Source organism: Propithecus coquereli, unplaced genomic scaffold (assembly GCF_000956105.1).
Source record: "Propithecus coquereli isolate 6110/MARCELLA unplaced genomic scaffold, Pcoq_1.0 Scaffold84, whole genome shotgun sequence".
Lineage (NCBI taxonomy): Eukaryota > Metazoa > Chordata > Mammalia > Primates > Indriidae > Propithecus > Propithecus coquereli.
Genome location: NW_012154618.1, coordinates 1,490,543 through 1,510,752, shown reverse-complemented (window position 1 = coordinate 1,510,752; position 20,210 = coordinate 1,490,543). Strand labels below are relative to the sequence as shown.

General features: G+C 38.5%; 1 protein-coding gene across 1 annotated transcript in view; it reads left to right on the top strand.

Annotated features, from left to right (window-relative positions):
* Window positions 1–11,289: 11,289 nt before the first annotated feature.
* Window positions 11,290–20,210, top strand: part of ATRNL1 (attractin-like 1) — a 739,312-nt gene continuing 730,391 nt past the window's right edge. The window contains exon 1 of the mRNA XM_012663875.1: window positions 11,290–11,597. Coding sequence (XP_012519329.1) covers window positions 11,290–11,597 — 308 coding nt within the window. The remainder of the gene's footprint in view (window positions 11,598–20,210) is intronic.

The window sequence follows — 20,210 nt, the reverse complement described above, 5'->3', positions numbered from 1 at the left end:
TAGACACCATTATGGACAGTTCAAAGAATGCATCTTCTCGAAGAGCAGTGGTAATCAAATAATAAGAAACTATCTTGGTTAATAAGGGCTATAGAAAACAATGTAATAAATTTATGTTCATTTTTACAAAGTACACATACTAATTTTGAATAGCCTGTTCTATTTTATCTACCTCATCTTAAAAATGACTGAGCTAGACAGGAAATAATTTAAAGAAGCTCAGCTAAAATAATTATAGTCTGTGTGGCAAGATAGAGCCCAGAGGTGAATGATTAGGACATTTTAGTTGGGAGGAAAAAAAAGGCAGAAATCTGATAAGAGCTATAAAACAATAAATATTAAAGGGAATGATAATTGGACACTTTTATTTATAGCTTCTAATAAAGGAATAAAAGGACAGTTGATAAAATGAAAAAGCAGAAGAACTTAAAATTAATAAAAGCCGTCTTAAAAACTTGACAATTAACTTTAGAAATTAAATCATGGGATAATTGCTACAGACAGTTTAGGCTTATTCAGAAAGATTAAGCATTCACGTGAACAAGGATCACGTTTGCAGCAACAGAGTTAGAATGAGAATAATGAGCACTAGAAAGTCCTGAGGCTTTAGGGCATGCACTGATCATAAGCCAAGGGAATGTTCCCACCTCATATAATACTGTAGCCCTGCTGGGACTGCCGGGCATCTACAAGCCTCTGAGCATGTGCTAGGGGGGTTGGCACTGGCTTCTTTGGTGGTTTCCCTTGAGTCATTGCACCCTCAAAGGTCGTCACACCAGCACAGTATTTTGCTGCTCTGCTTCTTATTCACTCATATTTTTGATGTCTGGCTAGCTTAGAATGACCATATTTTTCCCCTTTTAATGAGGCTGATTTTTTTTCTTATTTAGAGTGACCATTTCCAGTTTTACCCTCCCCAATCTTTCTCTAATAATTATTTCGTTTTGACTAGTCTGCATGTTTAAAAGAAGATTGGTTGAGCCAAGAATCTGTCAGTACTGATATTATTATTTATGCAGAGAAGACTTGGGATAATCTTAGAGATTGACATTTCCTTAAGCATCCTCCCAGCCATTGAAAATAGTCAAGACTGTTGATGATATCTGCTAGACTTGAGACTGGGGAGATTATTTCCCAGTGAAGACCTAACCTTTCATTTTAATTCTCCCCTTAGAGTCATTTATTGTGTAGTCAGAGATGCCAACATTCTACTGCTACTTTTGATCTCCATTTAGGGGAACTAAGTAGCTACCTACCATAATTGACTTGAGGTACACATCAAATCTTTCATCCAGGAGCTACTCTGTCTAAAATCCCACCATTACTATTTAACTTTTTTGTATTTGTTCCCTCTTTTGGCATTTTTTTTTTAACAAATATAAACATTCCTTCCAAGGATGTGATATTATACAAAAATCATTAAACGGTATTGGTGATTTCTCAGATTCATGTTCCCTTTAAGAGGCTGTAGCAGTCAAAGAATGTTCACATTATGTGTGTGCTGGGGGCAGGGAAGACATTGTTGGCAGTGGCAGTAGAGGTGATACATCTTTATATTTTTCTTATATTCCTTATCAAAACTACTCTTAGGAATAGGTACAAAGTCATTCACGCTAAGATGTTAAAGACTGATACAAATTAAACGTGTCAGTCCCTCAAAAGTATTTGCAATAGATAAGTGCCCCAAACCCCTTAACCAAAAGGACAAAATCCCTGGCTGGCATTCCAAGTTTTAGTGAGAATCTGGGGGCAGTTTATTTTGTTCTCTGGGGCCTTCCAATGGCCACTGCAGTTACCCTACACATGTGGTCACTTACCTTGCCTGGTATAAAGCAATGGGCTATGAAGTTGCTGCCCTGAGTGACAGGCAATGAGGGCTCTAGAGACAGAGGCATCATTGAGCTTGCCCTATGGTTCTCTAGTGTCATGGGGCCCCAGTGGGTCCTTGCACCACACTCTCAAGGAAGGAATCAAAGCTGACAGTGAAATAGGGCTTTGCAGTTTTTAAAACAACTTTGACATTTTATCTCATTTGGAATTTTGATTTTTCCAACAACGTTCAGGTAGGGCCAATATTTTTTGCTGTTTTACGAATGAAGAAACTGAGGGTGAATGAGGCATGTACTGTTTGGTTGTAGAGACGGGGTCTGCTGGCTTTGTGTCCAGTTCTCTCGGCACTCCTGTTACCTCCATAAAGGATTGTGTCCAGTGATAAAGAACCTGGCCATAAAACATGTCCTAAAATATCTGCTAATATAAATATTAATTTATCTCAACCAAGTGGTTGAGATAAATTAATAAATAAAACGTTCACACATGCTTCCTAGTTGTAGATATAGCATTTTCTATTTAACTTGGAACCAATTTTCCTAGAAAAGGATGTGTCCTCTTCATGTGCAGAAAGACTTTCAGACTACATTCCAATTAAAAAATGTAAAACTTAGAATGCTTGCTTAAAATCAGCAAGGTTCACGTTGACTTTTTCCCATTTAATTTAAAATTTCATATCAGCTTTGCAGAGGGATATGTGTGAGGAACTTAAAATAAGAAGACTCATAAGTCTGGTTTTAATTTACTTGTGTACATTTTCAAAATTACTGTGCCTGGAGTCTTCCAAGACTGATGTTTTTAATAAGTAGAATGTTGTGTTATCGGGATTTGTGGGGCCTGGCTATCATTTGTCAGATATTTTTCTTTTTTTATATGTGTGTTGTTTTGTGGTTCCTCTTTGTCTCTGAGCTCTGTTCAAGAAAACCTTGCTGCACCCTGATGGCTTAGTCTCTCCTGATGAGAGGGTCCATAATTCTCTTTCATGCTCTTTTCCTTGTAAACATAAACATATTTTCCTGTGTCAGGACCCCAAGCAGCTTTCTAAAAGCTAGTATGTTATTGTTCTTCTGAATTGTTTATTTTGCTTGGGAGCTTTTGTTTTTTAAGTACTTCCTGTTTTTCTTATTGTGACTGACTTTTTCTTTAAACAGAGGGAACATGAAACAAACCTTAACTAAGCTTTACAGAAATTTTTACCTGGTTTATCTACATGTCAGCAATGCCTTAAGAGTTTGGTTGTAGTAGTTGGTGGATTTTCTCACAACCAAAACAATCCTATCTATTTCTCCAAATCATGAGTACTTCTAATTTTTTTATGTTCAATGACACTATTTTTCAGTGTATGGCCCTTCTTAAAGTTGGTTTATTTAGATTTAAGATGATACAATGACAGTGCAGTGATTCTTAATAAGAGTCATCTTGAGAACTTAGAATTATCTATTAGGGAAAAATTATGATTTCTGAAAATAAAATAGCGAGATATTTCCCTTTTTGTTATTTGATTCCAAGTGAACTTATGTTCATTTTTATTGATAGAACTATATTTTACAAAAGGTTTTGATCCCCCTTTTTATGACAGAGAGTGCCAGCAAATGATTTCCTGCATGGAATGGAGAAAAGGTCCCTGACCCTTTTATCTCCTGTATGCCCTCATTCCTTTCAACGTTATCGTAAGGAAGAGAGGATGAGGAAACCTATTAGATGTCCTGCAATAGCTTGGAGAGTTCCAAATTTAGGCACTTCTTGACACATTTTGTCAGTCACTGGGCCATGCCCTTTCTTCCTTTGTTTTCTTTCCTCTTTCTCGCACCCTCTCCTGATTCAATAAGTCAAATTTTTACATTTCCATTTTCAAGAGGAATATTCTTCTGCAGACTCTGCTTGACTAATTGCTTTTTTTTTTTTTTTTAAGCATGCTTATTTTCTGTCTGGCTTTTCTCTCCATACTTATACAGGAAGTGTAATCGGCCAGTTAATTGATATTAATTGATAATCTGTTATGTCACAGACTCAGCTGGGCTTTCAATTTATGCCTTAAATTCTTCTGGTGAACTCTCATTTGGTTCTGAGTTTTTGGTTCAAGGTTCATTCTTTGTCCTTTTTTTGTTTGGTTTGGTACTGCCTCTGCTACTACTTACTTGTTATATGACCTTGGCCAAGACACAATTTTATTGAGCCTTGGCAATAAAAATCTCGGACTAGATCCATCTTTAAAATTATCTGTTTTTCTTGTAGCTCTACCTGTTTTTTTGTGTGTGTTTGTTTTTGCATTGACCCAAATCCCTTTCAATAATCCTTTCCCTCATATGGGAATGGAATTAGTTCTGTTCCTAAGAATAATTTTTGGTGAACATTAAATATCAAAGTTTGTTTAGTGCTTTGCCATTTACTAGGTGCTTTCTTATATTATCCTGTTTGGACCCTCATCACAGCCCTGAAATAGACATTGATATGTAGTTTGACTGCTCCCATTTTATATGTTGGGAAACAAAGGCATAGAGGTTAACGAATCACTCAAAGGTAACCAGCATATAGGTGGCAGAATTAGAAATCAAACCCACGTTTTTATGAGTCTTAGATTCCATGCCACTGTCTGTATTTTCTTATGAACTCACATATTTATTTGTTATTTTTGTCTTAGAATTCATTTTTAAGTTTCAATCAATCTACTAAAAGTCTTATAATAAAATGCCCCTTTTTTTTTTTTTAATTGAGACAAAGTCTTGTTCTATTACCCCAGCTAGAGTGCAGTGGCATCATTATAGCTCACTGCAACCTCAAACACCTGGGCTTAAGCCATCCTTCTGCCTCAGCCTCCTGAGTAGTTGGGACTACAGGCACATGCCATCACACCAGGCCAACTTTTCTATTTTTTGTAGAGACAGGGTCTCACTCTTGCTCAGGCAGGAAAATGCTGCATCTTCTGCCCCTCTTTCCTATCCCCTAGGAGGCAGCTTTCAAATCTTTTCTTCAATGTGGTATGATTATACCGCTATTTCTGGATTTATCAATTTTGGACATGTAATTACTTCTTTTTTTCCCTATTTTCCCTCTTTTTAAAAAATTTTAATAGATTTAGGGGGTACAAATGGTTTTTTTATTACATGGATGAATTGCATAGTGGAGAAGTCTAAGCTTTTAGTGTACCACTAAGCATTACAGTTTCCCTGCTTCTATCTTTTAAAAAGAGATACGTTATAATTTTTGGTTAAATCAATGGTCAGTGTTTACCTTATTATGACTATGTAAGTAAGTATTGGTTACTGCTAAGTCATCTTGTACAGGTTTTTATTTTTTCTTCTACTCAACAATTGCATTGTTTTGTTCATTTGCTTATCTATGTGTTTATTCCATTTCTCTACAAATACTCCAAGATGTGTCACATATTATTAATATTTTTTTACAAAAGCTCAAACAATCCTGAACACTCTTACCCATGATCTTCCTGGATACCTCCCTCCCTAGCTCTCTAGTGCCAGGTTGGACTGGTTGCTCTGTTGGCCTGGGGCACAACGTGTCTGTCATCCTGGAATAGCCCCTCATGATTTTCTTATGTTTAGTCTCTTTTTCCTTTATTACATTTTCCCGTAGTTTTCTAAAAAAAAGTACACTGGGAGATAAATTTTATGAATGCTTGCATGTCTAAAAATGTCTTTATTCCTACACTTTATTGATACCTTGGCTGGATATAGAATTCTAGGTTGAAAATAATTTTCCCTTCTATCTCTACTTGCTTCTAGCATTCAGGTTACTGTTAAGAATTTTAATACTATTCTTACTTTCAATGCATTGCATTAGCCTTTCCCCCCTCCATTTGTGAGTCTTTTTACTCAGTGTTTTAGGCTATGGTGGGTCTTTCATCTAAAGGCTGAGTTTAGTTCTAGGAAATTTCCTTATGTTAATACTTTGATGAACTGATACAAACAAATTTTGTCCTATATATGTTGTGCATTAATGCACTATCATATTAATAGCTGTACTCAAATGATAAATGCTTAATTTAAAACAGTAGTATCTATTATACATAATCATTAATGAATCCTCTGATTTTCTTACTTTTTCCCTCCATGATAAAGAAGAACTTTCTTTACCTTTTCATTCTAATTTCTAAGAGATTTCCTAGACTTTATTTTTCCAACTTTTAGTGCTTGACTTTCCTTTTCTCTGTTTTGGCTTCTATCTTTTATGTCTACTGGAACTTTATGGGCTTTATTTGAGAGGAAATCATGAAAAAAAGGATCAGATAAGGCTTACTGACAATCAGGCTTCACTTTGGAGGCTGGCTCGTCTTCTGGTTGGGTAACTCCAAATGGCAGTATCTTTTGTCTTGGAACTGATCAACTTCTGGCGGTAAGTATCCTTCAGTTTTCCACCTGAGAGTTATTCAGTTGGTTATAGGTGTTCTGGGGATAGATGGGAAAAGAGGACAGGGAAATTTTACCATTCAATATGTAGATTTTCGTTTAACCTCTCCATTTTCAGCTGTGTACTTCACTCCCTCCTTCTATTATGCCTGATGCTCCAAGTCTGGAGCTTCTGATTCAATTTCCCAAGTTGTTAAACCTCCTGTCCAGGTTGGGTTTGGAGTAGTCTTCAGCCTCTTGGGTTGAGGAAGGGGACTATGGGTCTTTATTCTGCCCTTAACCATTCCCCTTTTTCTCAGGCTCCATCTCTTCTTTCCATGGTAACTCTTACCTCTGAGTCCTGAGGCTTTCTTGAGTTCCTCAGGACAAACAGGTTACTCATTTCTTGCAGGTGTGTATGTTTTAGTTATCACTTCTCCATTCTCTTTTCTCCTTCCAAATGCATTGTCACTGCTCATCTACAAGTTGGTTCTTTTCTTTGTCATTGTGAGTTTATACCTTTAAAAAATATTTTTAAAAAATTTCCCGTCATGTTGGTAGAGTTTGTGAAGGGAGCAGAAGTAAATGCACATACTTAATCCACTATGTTTAACAGAAAGTCCTAGCCCATATTTTTATGGAATTAAATTTCACAAAAGACAAGTTTCTGTAATTGACTATTGGCAATCAACTTTTTCTGGAAACAAGTCTGAATATTTAGGATGAAAAGTTTAAGGATGCTCATTTTATTTCCCAGTTTTAAAAAAATGTATTAGCCCAGCATAGTGAATTTATAATCTTTGGATTAATTTCCTTGGATTTATTTATAACAATATGTTTTAAACGTGTTATGTTGAAAAATTGGCACAAAAATCAGAGTGTATGTGTGTGTTTGCAAGTGAAACAGCAAGAGAAACTGATGGAAGAAAAGAATGAATCCAAGAGAAAGCAGATTGTTATATTTTGGTTGTGGGTAGGGGTGGTTTTCAGATTATAGCCATATGACCATTTTTAACATCATTAGTAATTTTTTTTTTTTTTTGTGAGACAGAGTCTGGCTCTGTTGCCCTGGCTAGAGTGCCGTGGCGTCAGCCTAGCTCACAGCAACCTCAAACTCCTGGGCTCAAGCGATCCTCCTGCCTCAGCCTCCTGAGTAGCCGGGACTACCGGCATGCGCCACCATGCCCGGCTAATTTTTTCTATATATATATTTTTAGTTGTCCAGATAAGTTCTTTCTATTTTCTAGTGGAGACGGGGTCTCGCTCTTTCTCAGGCTGGTCTTGAACTCCTGACCTTGAGCGATCCACCCGCCTCAGCCTCCCAGAGTGCTAGGATTACAGGCGTGAGCCACTGCGCCCAGCCCCATTAGTAATTTTTTAATGAGTACCTAAACTTGATTTTTTTCTTTGCTGTCTAACCTCATAGACCATTAATGCTCTTTCAGTGTCTTATAAATGCTGCCCCACTTGCACTATGGGTCCCTTTGAATGAATGTACTGCTAGCCCTTGATGCCAGGCTATCTGCAGCACTCACTATCTTGGCTGCTTTCAGAAGCTTCATAGGAGCCAAAGAGTGAACAATAGCCACAGTAGAGAACATTCTTGATTTAAGCAACTGAGAAGAGTCTGCTCTCAGTTCATTAGTCCAAATAGCATCTTTTACTTTTTGAGTAGCAATCAAAAGATATTGGATCTATCGTTTCTTTTGTTCTTTAAAAAAAATTATTTGAATTTCCTTCAAACAATTCAGTGATGTGATGTCTTAGATTTTTGCCCATCATATTATAATACTATTGTTACGTGGTGTGAACAGAAAATGAGACACATTCCTCAAAATATCTAAAGGTCCTGATGTAAGGCTAAAGAAAATCTTTCCTTTTGGAGAAATTTTAATAGATAATTCTTAACAGTTTCATCCTACTTCAGGAAAACTGACTTTTCCCCCCACTACCTCTTTGGAGTAAATTCTCACCTTTCTGTGAGATTTATGACTGCTATTACCAATGCTATGAATTATTTCAGTGTCGAATAGCACTCCTAGGATGCTGACTCTACTTCTTTAGGGAAAAAAGACAACATCATATTGGAGGCTTTAAAATTTCTTGATTATAGAAGATACTGAAACATAACTCAAGATTCTAGGCAAGCTTTGCCATTGACGTTTTATGTGACAATTTAAAATCATTTAAGTTTTCTGTGTATACATTTGTAAAATACATGACACTCAACTGCACAAGGATCTCACAGTCTAGTGAGCCTGATAGAAGATAAGCTTATCTAGGGTTAGAAATCATGCTTTATTCATCTTTGTTTTCTCTTGGTTAAATTCATAACAGTAAGTGTTGACTAAAAGAGTGTGAAAGAGAAATATAATATAGGGTAAGTGGAAATTCTGTAAAGTCCTTATGAGAATAATTTTATATAAGTTAAATATTTTCAGCTTGATCTAAAGGCAATGTTGAGAGGAGGCCTGTGGAGCCACATGTTCTTCAGTGTAACGGGAAGTATTAAGCTGATTATAGTGGCTAGTCGATAAAAAGATATGTATTTTTAATGGGCAAACCCCCTTCGCTTAAATATAGGCTACAGTCAGTATGTGGCTGAGCTGTGATCTCTCTCTCTCTTGTTACAGGAACTCCAGTGCACCCTTTGAATTACCTTCACACTCACTGAGGATTTTAAGAGCTTGGCCACTTTCCACATGTCTGAAAGCGACTCTACATTAGATGTGAGAAAGATGTGGCTGACTTTAAACTTTGGCTGGCAGAAGAAGAATCAAAAAGCAGCAGAGATTGTTCATGTGTGGCTGACACTAGAAAGAGTTCTTTTGGATTTCATAGTCATGGAAATTAAAAGGTGTGATCTAGAACAACATCCTCCTTTTAACTGGTTTTTGCAGAATTTTTTCCTCTGCTTCTTCCCCCATCTCAAGAAGTCTCTAAGGGGCATCCTGATGTGGAAAAGATGTGAAAGGAAAAGGGGCCATCCTAATTTTAGGTTTGATGATGACATTGCTGCTACTGATAATCGGTGGAAATTACAATTTGTTTGTTATACCAGTGAGAATCATCGTTTTCTTTTTTACTTGCAAAGGAGCCACCTCTTTCTGGACCTTTGTTTTCCTCCTGAAGTCACTGCTGAGGTATTTGTAAACCAAGCCAACACCTATTTTTATTTTAGTCACCAAAGGAAGAACAAAGCATCTGCTAATAGAAGCAGCCTGGTAAATAAATAGTGGAAAAGGCACAGAAGTCAGAGGACTTGTGTTTAAAGCTCTTTTCATTACTTACTCCTACCCTGCCATGGACCAATTATTTCAATCTTTCTGAGTCACTCTCTCCTCATCTGCAAAATGGGGTTAATGGAGGATTTCATCTACGAAGTGGGGATAATAGAGATTAAAAGAGATGACGCAAAATAAACATGAGTTGAATCTTAACAATAATATTATGACTATGTGGTTACAACTAAAACTTTTTTTTCTTTTTCTGTCAGAAATGCCTTTGGTAGATTTCAAATTCTTTTTCTTAACTGCCTGCTCTTTGGTGGGGTTCCAGCAACATTGCTGTAACTCGAGGATACATGGCTGCAATTTGTGTTTGGCTTCCTTTCTCAAGGGTTCAAATAAAAAGGCTGTTTAGAGAAGGCACAAAAGTACAAAGCAAAAATTTCAGCATATGCCATCAAATCTTGGAAAGTCATCTAAAGGAAGAAAGATTGCCGCTGAGGAAGGAAAACGGCTCTTTTCTGGCCATCATTTCTGTTTTTTTGAAAAAAAGCCCCGATGTTGCAATATTTTTCAAGGCAGAATATTGTCCCAGATGGAGGAGGAAACACTGACAAGCAGAAAAGGAGATACGTGGGGTTCCGAGGCAGCGTCTGGAAGGGGCGGCGCGCTCGGGGCTCCGATCCTCGCAGTTCTTTGTTGGGGGCGGGGGAGTCATTATTTCCGAGGAAGAAATGGCTCCCCCTTGGAGGTCCCTCCGCGGAAACCGCTTCGCGACTTTCGCAGTTCCTAATCGCCCCCCCTCCCAGTCCTTGCAGACCCCACAACGTGGTCGGACTGCGGTGCCTTTAAGACTTTTGCCTGCTGCACACGCTCAGCCCTTTGTGTGTTGTTGGAGTTTCTCTCTTTTAGGAAAAAAAGAAGAAATAGGGAGAAGGATGGGGCTGAGGGAGGGGGAAGCGCTAGGGAAAAAGCACTGCACTTTTGCAGCTGTAGACCGCGGACGCGAAGGGCTTCTTTTCTGCTGAAGCTGCGAAGCCCGTGTCGCTCTTTCATTTGTGGAGCTCCAGAGGCGCGTGGCGCGGGTGGGGCCGGGTTCCCCGGCACGCTGAGGGAAGGGCACAGCGGGCACGCGGGCCACACCTGGGGGGCCAGTCTCCCCTCAGCGCGCGGGCCGGGCGGGGTGGGCGCGCGCGGGGGGAGTCCCGGGTCCCTGTCAGGGGCGGGGCGAAACCACGGCGCCGGGCCCGTGGGGGGAAGCGTGGGCACGCGCGAGGGTCGGGGGCGGCCTAACGCACCGCGGGCTGCAGCCGCGGCCCCAGCAGCTGTCTAAAGGCCGCGGAGAGCGGAAGGCTGTTGGCTGGCCGCTGGCCGCCTGGCGGGCGCTGCAGGGCTGACCGCCGCCTCCGCGTTCCCCCCCTTCCGCGTTGGGCGCGCCCACCTCGGGGCTCCCGCTCGGCCCCCGCCCTCCCGGGCGCGCGGCTCTCGGAGCTGAGGCAGTTGGCGCGGGCCGCGGGCGAGGCGGGGCCGCGCGCGAGGTCCCCTCCTCCTCCCGGTCAGGTCCCCTCACGAGAGCCGGGCGCAGCCTGCGCCGCCTGCTCTTTGCCGCTGGCCCGGCCCGGGTGCTGCGGCTGTGGGGTCGGCCCGCTAAGGACAAGGTCAGGAGACTGGGCGGCGATGCCGGAGAGCGACTGGAGGCAGCCGAGCGGAGGCGACAGCGGTTGGGATCTGTCCCTCCTGACCGGGGAGCGGGACTGGGACAGGCGCCGGTGAGGAGGAGGAGGAGAAGCGGCGGCGGCGGCGAGGTTTTCTCCGGCCAGAATTCCTCTCAGGAGCATCCCCGTTTGCGCCTGCGAGCGCAGCCCCGCCGGGCAGGGGCTCTGGGGAAGATGGAGCCGGGGGGCCGGGCCCGCACCGGTCCCCCGCAGCCGGCGGCCCGGGGGCTGTGGAGGGCTCGGCCGGCGGGCGGCGGCGGCGGCGGCGGCGGCGGTGGGGGCGCCTCCTCCTGGCTGCTGGACGGGAACAGCTGGCTGCTGTGCTATGGCTTCCTCTACCTGGCGCTCTACGCGCAGGTGTCCCAGTCCAAGCCGTGCGAGAGGACGGGCTCCTGCTTCTCGGGCCGCTGTGTCAACTCCACCTGCCTCTGCGACCCGGGCTGGGTGGGGGACCAGTGCCAGCACTGCCAGGGCAGGTTCAAGTAAGTGCCTTCTCCGGACCCCGAACCTCAGCCCTGTCCCACTCCCGTCGAGGCCTCCCCCGCCGCGGCCTCGGATCCCCCGTCCGGGAGCGGGGTCCGCGCTGCGCCCCTCCAGCCCCGGGCGCGCCGGGGACACTAGGGCCCGCTCGGAGCATTGACCGACGTGGAGCGAAGCCTTTCCTGAGCGTTCCTGGTGTCCGCAGCGACTTCTGATTCCCTGCTGAGCACGAACATTTTCACAATCAGTTACGATTACAAACACCATTTTGTTAGGACAATATTTTTAAATCAGAAATTATGCAAAAAACTCATGAAACACATGCGCATTGTGAAAAATTCAAATACAAAAGGGTAAAGGTTCAAAGTTATGGTCCACCGGTACCTCTTTCTTCCCCCATCCTACTCTTCTCTGTAGAGGTGACCCCTGCTAATATTTTAGTTTATTTAGTAATCATCATAGTGATCATAAGAAGAGTTTATGATGGGCTCGCTATGTGCCAAACACTGTCCTGAGCGCTTTATGTCATTTGTTCCGCACAACAACTCTGTGAGTTACTAGAATTGCATTTACGGAGAGAAATCAAGACAATGCCTTTAAGTAACTTGCCCAACATAACACGTTAGAAAGGGCCAAGTTGTGATTCCAAATTAGCCAGCTTTACTCCAGAATGTGTACTTTTAGCGAATGTGCTGTATTTAATTTGCTAGACAATCTTGGATTGAGAAATACAAGGTGACTTTAGGTTAGATAAAAGGATGAAATACCAGAACGTTTTTATGTGGTGGAGATAATGGGTTTTTCTAACTGGTTAATTCACTATCAGCTATTACGTGGGAACACCACTTTGGCTTTTCTGAAGCTCAGGGCGCTTACGGAGTTTGCTTTACTAAGGTAGAGATACTTTCCCCCTGTTGGTTGATGTTTATTACATTCCTGCCTGATATAAAAAGAAATAGGTGGTGTAGGGGAAGTAAACAAATAAGTTAGTTAAAGCTATTAGGGTAGCCTTCTGATAACTTGCAGATTAACAGTCATTAAGAAAGCTTCTTAGTCTTCTAGAGACTTCATATGAAGTTTGCTGGATGGTTTGTGGCTCTGAAAATACACATTGTACGTAACTAATATTTATTGTCAGGATAATAGCAAAATCTAGGTGAAATTGTCTGTTGGGCTCTAAAGCCAAAGGTAAGAATATGGTTCACCTTATTTATGTATTCTAGGACAATTTCCTGGAGTTTTAAACACAGCATATTTTCTTTTTTTTTTCTTTTTTTTACTTTTACTATGAACTGATTAAAACAATGCCCCTTAAAACTCAATATAAAAATGTATTTTTTTAAAAATGGCACTTAAAAATTTTAGGTAGATTCTACTATTTAAATTAATTTGTTTAAATTAATTTGCTGGTTTTTGAAAGTGAAATTTCAAAGTGAAGTTTTATGAAATTTTTTTGTCATAATAGGTTGAAATGTTTCTAGGGTTAATATTTTTACAAGTAAGCACAGTACCATAGTTTTTTAAATACTTTTTTTTTTTTTAATTTGGGAGAGGTGTTAATTAAAAGTTTAAAAAGTGTTTCAAGAAGAGGAAAGAGATCTTACTGAATTGTGCTTGTTAGCAGCCTTTTTTACTCAAGTGTTCTTAGACTTTTGCTGTGACAATAGCAACCAGTCTCTTTACCTAGCAGGAGAATTTTGAACATATAAACTGGCAGCCAACAGTGAAAAAAAGCCATATCCATTTTTTTTTTTTTTACATAGGGAGATTGCTTCATTTGTATGTAATTTAGGGATATTGGCCTGTGTGTAGGTGGATTTGCTCCATTTGTCTAAAAAGGACAAAAATTGCTGCAGTCCTGAGAAATTTACATTTTAAAGTAGTGGAACTTGTTAATCAGCTGGATCAGCAGCCTGTGACCTCACTAGCAGACGTTGTCCCACTTTGAAAGATCACAGATTAAGTTAAAACTAGATTAAGTAACATTGAGAGATGGTGTTCATAAACAAAATACATTAGTGAATAAAAGAAGAATAGATATTTAATATAGATATAGTTAAATAACAATAAATTCTGCATTAATCATTGAATATTCATAATTTCCTTGGAAGCTGTTATTTTCCATGATTCATTGTACTCTATTGGTAGATGCTTTTGCATTTTTCTGTGAAATGCAAGCTACTAATTAGAGTAAATATAAATGGTACAACTATCTGTGTTTTATTATGTACTCTTAGGGATAAAGAAAATGTTGGTATTTAATGTTAAAGAGAAGAATCATATTTAGAAGAAAAGAATTCTTTGTAAAATACATGCTAAGCTATGAAAGGTTTATTTGAAGATAGTAGCTTGTTCTAGCTGGCATTTGAAGTAATATCACAGTGGGAAAGACTTTAACTAGAAATTCTCACTTCACTAATTATCTTTGAAAGTCTTTTACTAAATTGGAGGATAGCAACCTTACAAACAGACATCAAAAATGATTGATCAATCTTGGTAATCAGGTGTCAAAAGTAATTGGTTGGCTCCATGGTAACTTAGCTTTTTTTTTACTACAGGGGTTTTACTAGGGAATAAAAGTATTATTCAAATGCTTCTTTAGGATGGAAGATTGACGGTTGGGGGAAGAAATGAAGAAGCAAATATAGTATCAAAAGTGGTACTTCAGTTCTCTTAGCATTGATTCCAGTCTTCTGTTTCCATTTGAAAAGAATAAAACACTCAGAATTATAAGCCATTCCTCACACAGGTAAAACAAAAGGAACAATGATTTTCAGCTAAGGCTATACTATAGGACTTAGGACTGAGAATAAGAAAATATGTTTGAGATATAATAATCAAGGGCATGATAGACTCTAATTCAAATTGTATTTATTTGAGTAGCTTAGTGTAATGTTAGGCTAGAAAATATTATTAAAATTTATTTGCGTGAATGACATTCTCTTTGAGAAACTAGTTCTTTAGAATTATTTTTGTAGAGTAGCTGAGATTTGTATTTCTATAAATTTATATTTTGTGTGTTCAACCTTAGACATTTTCTTGCTAATATGGCTTTGGAACCTATGACTTCTCATTTTTCTTAGGTAAACAATATAACCTAAATCAATGCTCTGAGATTGGAAAATATATCACTATATTGTCAATTATTTGTAGATGTAAATTTATTATTGTAAACATATTTTCCTAAAGTCATCTATTAAATCTTATTCAATGTATATAGATAATTTTTTTTAACTTCTTAGGTTAGTCAAACTTGGATACTGAATTTCACACATTTATAATGGGAGTATTCTATTTCCAGTGGCAGCAAAATGAGGATATGTTAGGAATTAGGTTATAAACAAAAAGGGGCAGGATTAAATATTTAAACATTTTCCCTAAGCTACTATTAAAAAATATATGCATGTATAAAGACAAATATATTTGGAATTCTTTTTATTAATTGTAAGGAAACTATCAATAACTATAAAATTAAATTGAATGTTCCCAGGCCCCAAGACTTCATTTCAAAGTAAGATTATAATGGATAATTTATATCAATGGATTTATCTTTACATTTTTAAAATATATAATCATATAGTAGGAATTTAAAATAATTTAAATTGAGTGTTTCTAAGATCCTAATTTTATAAAGTAAGTTACTTGTGGTTTTCTAGAACTCATGTCTGCATGATTTGGCTTCTTTAGCAGATTAGACTCACCCCTCCTCTCCTCTGTGTTGACTTGTCTTTTAAAGTTCCTTGAAAGTGTCACATTCTTTTTGGCCTCAGTGCATTTTACATACACTGTTACTTCTCTGAACTCTCCTGTCTGGTCTTTGCTTGGATAATTACTGATTATCCTTCTAATCTTAGCTTAAATACTATTTTCTAAAGGAGGCTTTTCTGACTCCTCAGACTAGGTTACCCCTTATTATATACTACTCTTATGGCACTATTTTTCCTTCTTAGTACTTTCAAAGTGAAATATTTAATAATTCAATGTAATAGTTATTTTTTCTTTAAATTAGTTTTAAAAGCTTTATTGAGGAATAATGAACATAAAATAAATTGTATAATGTAAAATGTACAATTTATTTAAAATGTATAATTTGATAAGTTTTGTCATATGTACTTACCTCTGAAACTATTGTCACAATCAAAATCATAAAAATATCCATCACACTCAGAAGTTTTCCATGTGTCCCTTTCAAATCCCTCCTTCTCTTTCTTGTTGCCTCTGTCTGTCCCAGGGCAACTACTGATCTGCTTTCTCTCACTATAGATTTGTTGGTATTTTCTAGAATTTTATGTAACTGGAATCTCACACACACACACACACCCCTTTTCGTCTGGCTTTTTTCACATAGCATATTTATTTTGAGATTCATCAATGGTATGTCAGTAGTTTATTTTTATTGCTGAATAGTATTCCAATGTATGGATACACAACAATTGTTCATCCTTTCACTTGCTGATGGGCATTTAGATTGTTTCCAATTTTTGGCTATTCCTTATAAAGCTGCTATGGACTTTCATGCAGAAGTCTTTGGACATACGCTTTCATTTCTTTTGGGAATACTTTAGAGTGGAATGGCTGGATGTATGGTAGGTTATGTTTAACTTTTTAAGAAACTGACAAATTGTTTTCCAAAGTAGTTGTATCATTTATGTTCCCGCCAGCAGTGAATGAATGTTCTGCTTAATCTTCACCAATACTTGGTATGATTAATCTTTTTCTTTTCCTGATTTTTAAACATTTAAAAAAAATTTTATTTCAAAATATAAGGAGAGTACAATTGTTTTTGTTACAAGAATGAATTGTATAATGCTGAATGGCTTTTATTGTGGCCGTCACTAGAGTAGTGTACGTTGTACCCAATAGGTAAGTTTTTATCCCTCACCTTCTTCCCCATCCTCCCCCATTCTTAGTTCCAATGTCCTTTACCCTTGTGGTCCCCAACCCCTGGGCCATGGACTGGTACCAGTCTGTGGCCTGTTAGGAACCAGGTCACACAGCAGGAGGTAAGCCAAAGGTGAGGGAAGCTTCATCTGTTATTTACAGCCACTCCCCATCACTTGCATTACTGCCTGAGCTCTAACTCCTGTCAAATCAGTGGCATCATTAGATTCTCATAGGTGTGTGAACCCTACTGTAAACTGCGTATGTGAGGGATTTAGGTTGCACACTCCTTATGAGAATCTAATGCATGGTGATCTGAGGTGGTGATGCTAGTACTGAGGAGTGCCTGCAAATACAGATTGTCATTAGCAGAGAGGTTCGACTGCACAGAGAACATAATAAATCAGTTGTTTGCAGACTCATATCAAAACCCTATCAGTGAGTGGCAAGTGACAATGTAATAATAATAGAAATAAAGTATAATAAGTGTAATGTGTTTGAATCATGCTGAAACCATCCCCCTGACCCCCGTCCATGGAAAAATTATCTTCCATGAAACCGGTCCCTGGTGCCAAAAAGGTTGGGGACCGCTGCTTTACACCCCTATGTGACTGTGTATACCCATCATTTAGCTCCCTCTTATTAATGAGAACATGCAATGTTTGTATTTCCATTCCTGAGATACTTCACGTGGGATAATGTTCTCTAGTTCCATCCAAGTTGCTACAAAAGACATTATTTCATTTCTTTTTATGGCTGAGTAGTACTCCATGGTATTACATATAGCACATTTTCTTTATCCATTCATCAGTTGATAGGCACTTAGGTTGATATGGATCTTTGCAATTGTGAATTATGCTATGATAAACATTCAAGTGCAGGTGTCTTTTTTATAAATGACTTCTTTTCTTTTGGGTTGAAATCCAGTAGTGGGATTGCTGGGTTGAATGGTAGGCCTACTTTTATAATAGTTCTTTGAGGAATCTCCATACTGTTTTCCATAGAAGTGGTACCAATTCACAGTACCACCAACAGTGTTTAAGCATTCATCTTTCACTGCATCCATGCCAACATCTATTGTTCTTTGACTTTTTAATAATGGCCATTACAATAGGGGTAAGGTGGTATCTCACTGTTTTAATTTATATTTCCATGATGATTAGTGAGATTGAGCATTTTTTCATATGTTTGTTGGCTACTTGTCTATTCTTTTGACAAAAACTCTGTTCCTGTCTTTTGTCCACTTTTTAATGGAGTTATTTTTTTTCCTGCTGATTCGCTTGAGTTCTTTGTAGATTCTGGATATTAGTCCTTTTTCAGATGTATAGTTTGCGAATATTTTCTTCCATTCTATAGGTTGTCTACGTAGTCTGTTGATTATTTCCTTTGCTGTGCAGAAACTTTTAAATTTAGTTAAATCCCATTTATTTATTATTGTTGTTGCTATATTTGCTTTGGGGATCTTAGTCATAAATTCTTTGCCTAGGCCAATGACTAGAAGAGTTTTCCTTACTTTTTCTTCTATAATTTTTATGGTTTCAGGTCTTAAATTTAAGCCTTTAATTCATTTTTAATTTTTGTTTATGGTAAGAGATAGGGATCCAGTTTCATTTTTCTGTACATGGCTATCCAATTTTCCCAGCACCATTTATTAAATGGGTTGTCCTTTCCCTAGTGTATGTTTTTGTCTGCTTTGTTGAAAATTAGTTGGTCATAGCTGTATGGTTTTATTTCTGGGTTCTCCATTCTGTTCCATTGGTCTATGCCTCTACCTTTATACAAGTACCATGCTGTTTTGGTTACTATAGCCTTGTGGTGTAATTTGAAGTCATGTAATGTGTTGCCTCCAGATTTGTTCTTTTCGCTTAAGATTGCTTTGGCTATTTGGACTCTTTTGGTTCCATACAAAGTTTAGGATTAATTCTTCTAGATTCATGAAAAATGACATTGGTATTATGATGGGAATTGCGTTGAATCTGTAAATCACTTTGGGCAGTACAGACATTTTAACAATGTTTGTCAGCAAACAGGGATAGTTTGACCTCCTTTTTCTCAATTTTGATGCCCTTTATTTCTTTCTCTTGCCTGATTGCTGTGGCTAGGACTTCTAGTACTATGTTGAATTAAAGTGGTGACAGTGGGGGCACCCTTGTCTTGTTCCAATTCTTAGCAGAAAAGCGTTCAACTTTTCCCCATTCAGTATGATGTTGGTTGTGGGTTTGTCGCATATGGTTTTTATTATTTTGAGGTATGTTCTTTCTAGGCATAGTTTATTGAGGGTTTTTTATAATGAAAAGTACTGGATTTTATCTAATGCTTTTTCTGCAGCTATTGAGATGATCATATGGTCTTTTATGTGGCAAATCACGTTTATTGATTTGCATATATTGAACCATCCTTGCATCTCTGGGATGAAACCCTCTTGATCATGATGAATTATCTTTTTCATGTGCTGTTGAATTCAGTTTGCTAGTATTTTGTTGAGAGTTTTTGCATCTAAGTTCATAATGTAGATTGGTCTGTGTTTTCTTTTTTTGTTGTGTCCTTTCCTAGCTTTTGTATCACTGTGATACTGGCTTTGTAGAATGAGTTAGGAAGGATTCCCTTCTTGATGTTATGGAACAATTTCAGTAGAATAGGTGCTGATTCTTTGTAGGTCTGGTAGAATTCGCTTGTGAATCTGTCTGGTCTGGGGCTCTTTTTTGTTGGGAAATTTTTTATTACTGTTTCAGTCTTGCTACTCATAATTGGTCGGTTCAGGATTTCTGTTTCTTCCTTAGGAGGTTGCATGTTTCCGAAAATTTATGCATTTCCTCTAGGTTTTCTAGTTTGTGTGCATAGAGGTTTTCATAGTAGTCATGGATGATGTTTTGTATTTCTGTGGTATCAGTTGTAATGTCTCTTTTTTCATTTTTGATTGAGCTTTTTGAGTCATTTATCTTCCCTTTCTGGTTAATCTAGCTAGTGATCTATCAATTTTGTTTATCTTTTTAAAGAATGAACCTTTTGTTTCATTGTTACTTTGTATCTTTCTGTTTGTTTGTTTCTATTTCATTTAGTTGTGTTCTGAGCTTTGTTACTTCTTTTCTTCTGCTAGCTTTGGGTTTGGTTTGTTCTTTTTCTGCTTCCTTGAGGTGCAACATGAGGTTGTTAATTTGTGATTTTTCTGTCTTTTTGATGTAAACATTTAAGGCTATGAACTTCGCCCTCAGTACTGCTTTTTTGTATCCCATAGATTTTTGAAAGCTTGTGTCTTCTGTCATTCAGTTCAAAAAATCTTTTGATTTCCATCTTAATTTCATCATTGACCCAAGGATCATTCAGCAGCAGGTTATTTAATTTCCATGACTTTGTGTAGATTTGAGAGTTCCTCTTGGTGTTGATTTCTAGATTTATTCCACTATGGTATGAGAAGATACATGGTATGATTTCATTTTTTCTGAATTTATTGAGACTTGTTTTATGGCCCTGACATTTGATCTATCTTAGAAGATGTCCCATGTGCTGATGAGAAGGATTTATATTCTGTAGTTTTGGGGTAGAAAGTTCTTTAAATGTCCATTAGTTACATTTGTTCTAAAGTCCTGTTTAAGTCCAGTGTTTCTTTGTTGATTTTCTGCCTTTATGATCTGTCAGTGGAGTGTTGAAGTCCCTGGCTGTTATGATGCTGTTGTTTATTTCTTTGCTTAGATCTAGTAGAATTTGTTTTGTGAATCTTGGCACTCCTATGTTAG